This window comes from Salpingoeca rosetta (assembly GCF_000188695.1).
Source record: "Salpingoeca rosetta unplaced genomic scaffold supercont1.12, whole genome shotgun sequence".
NCBI classification, from domain to species: Eukaryota; class Choanoflagellata; order Craspedida; family Salpingoecidae; genus Salpingoeca; species Salpingoeca rosetta.
Genome location: NW_004754922.1, coordinates 1,119,796 through 1,120,829, shown reverse-complemented (window position 1 = coordinate 1,120,829; position 1,034 = coordinate 1,119,796). Strand labels below are relative to the sequence as shown.

Genomic DNA, 1,034 nt, shown 5'->3' with positions numbered 1-1,034 from the left:
TGTCTGTCTGTCTGTCTGTCTGTCTGTCTGTCTGTGTTTGTGCACACGCGCACTTGCATGCGTCTCCCCCCACACTCTTCTTTCGCCTCTCATACCAGCGCTGGCAACCGCAGACTGGCAAAGCCAACGCCAAGAAGTACTTTGAACCACTTGTGCAGCAGGACCCGCAACCTGACGGTGACCAAGGTGTGTGAGATGCACGCGAATCGTGTCTCCCGCCTCCTTTGCCACCTTTGTCGTCGGCTTGTGCGTGTGCTGGTGCCTTCAGATACGTTTACATGCGGGTGGAGCCCGTTTGCCTTTCGCTTCACCATCCATCCCCTTCACCGTTGTGTCTCTGTTCACGACGGATCTCGCTTGCACGTGTGCGTGCTCAGGTGATTTGTTCAGCACAACCTTTCGTGGACGCAGCATCAAGGGGTGTCAGGTTCAGCCACCCAAGGGCATGAAAGCACTCCATCTGCAGCCTACGACACAAACACAGAGCGACATTGAGGTATTGCGCATGCGGACGGCGTTCTGTGCCGGTTGAACCCTCTGTCTTCTGTCTGCGTCCTCAACCTCACTCACTCACTCGCACACTCACACACATGCACCTGCACAGGAGCGCACGTGGGCGCCTGTGAATGAGCTTGAGACGCTGACCATGTGGAAGTTGGAATCGCATCCCCAGAGCAACGACGCCGCCGTCACGTGGCCGCAGGCCGCAGTTGTCGCAGAGGAGGTGTGGTGATGACGCAGGGGAGAGACACCGTGCGTGTTTGTCTGTGTGGGTGTGTCTGTCTGCGCAACCTTGCATCACTCCTTCCATCCGTCCATCTGATCTTTGGCGTTGCCATCCACCACGCTCGATCTACTCATCTTCCTCGCTGTCGTTCAGGCGCATGCACCGATGACATCTGAGGCGATGGAGGAGTTGGAAGCGTTTCACAAGCAACAGATGGCCAATGGCTCAAGCTGATGTATGTGTGTGTGTGTGTGTGTGTGTGTGTGTGTGTGTGTGTCGCGTTCTATCTGCCTACAAGATGCTCATC

At 56.3% G+C, this 1,034-nt stretch overlaps 1 protein-coding gene across 1 annotated transcript; it reads left to right on the top strand.

Annotated features, from left to right (window-relative positions):
* Positions 1–98: 98 nt before the first annotated feature.
* On the top strand, positions 99–961 carry PTSG_05321 (uncharacterized protein; the record flags this gene model as incomplete). Its single annotated transcript, XM_004993836.1, has 4 exons — positions 99–186; positions 378–496; positions 605–724; positions 881–961. Coding segments are annotated over 4 exons (408 nt in total), but the record flags the coding sequence as incomplete, so codon positions are not given.
* Between the last annotated feature and the right edge of the window lie 73 nt (positions 962–1,034).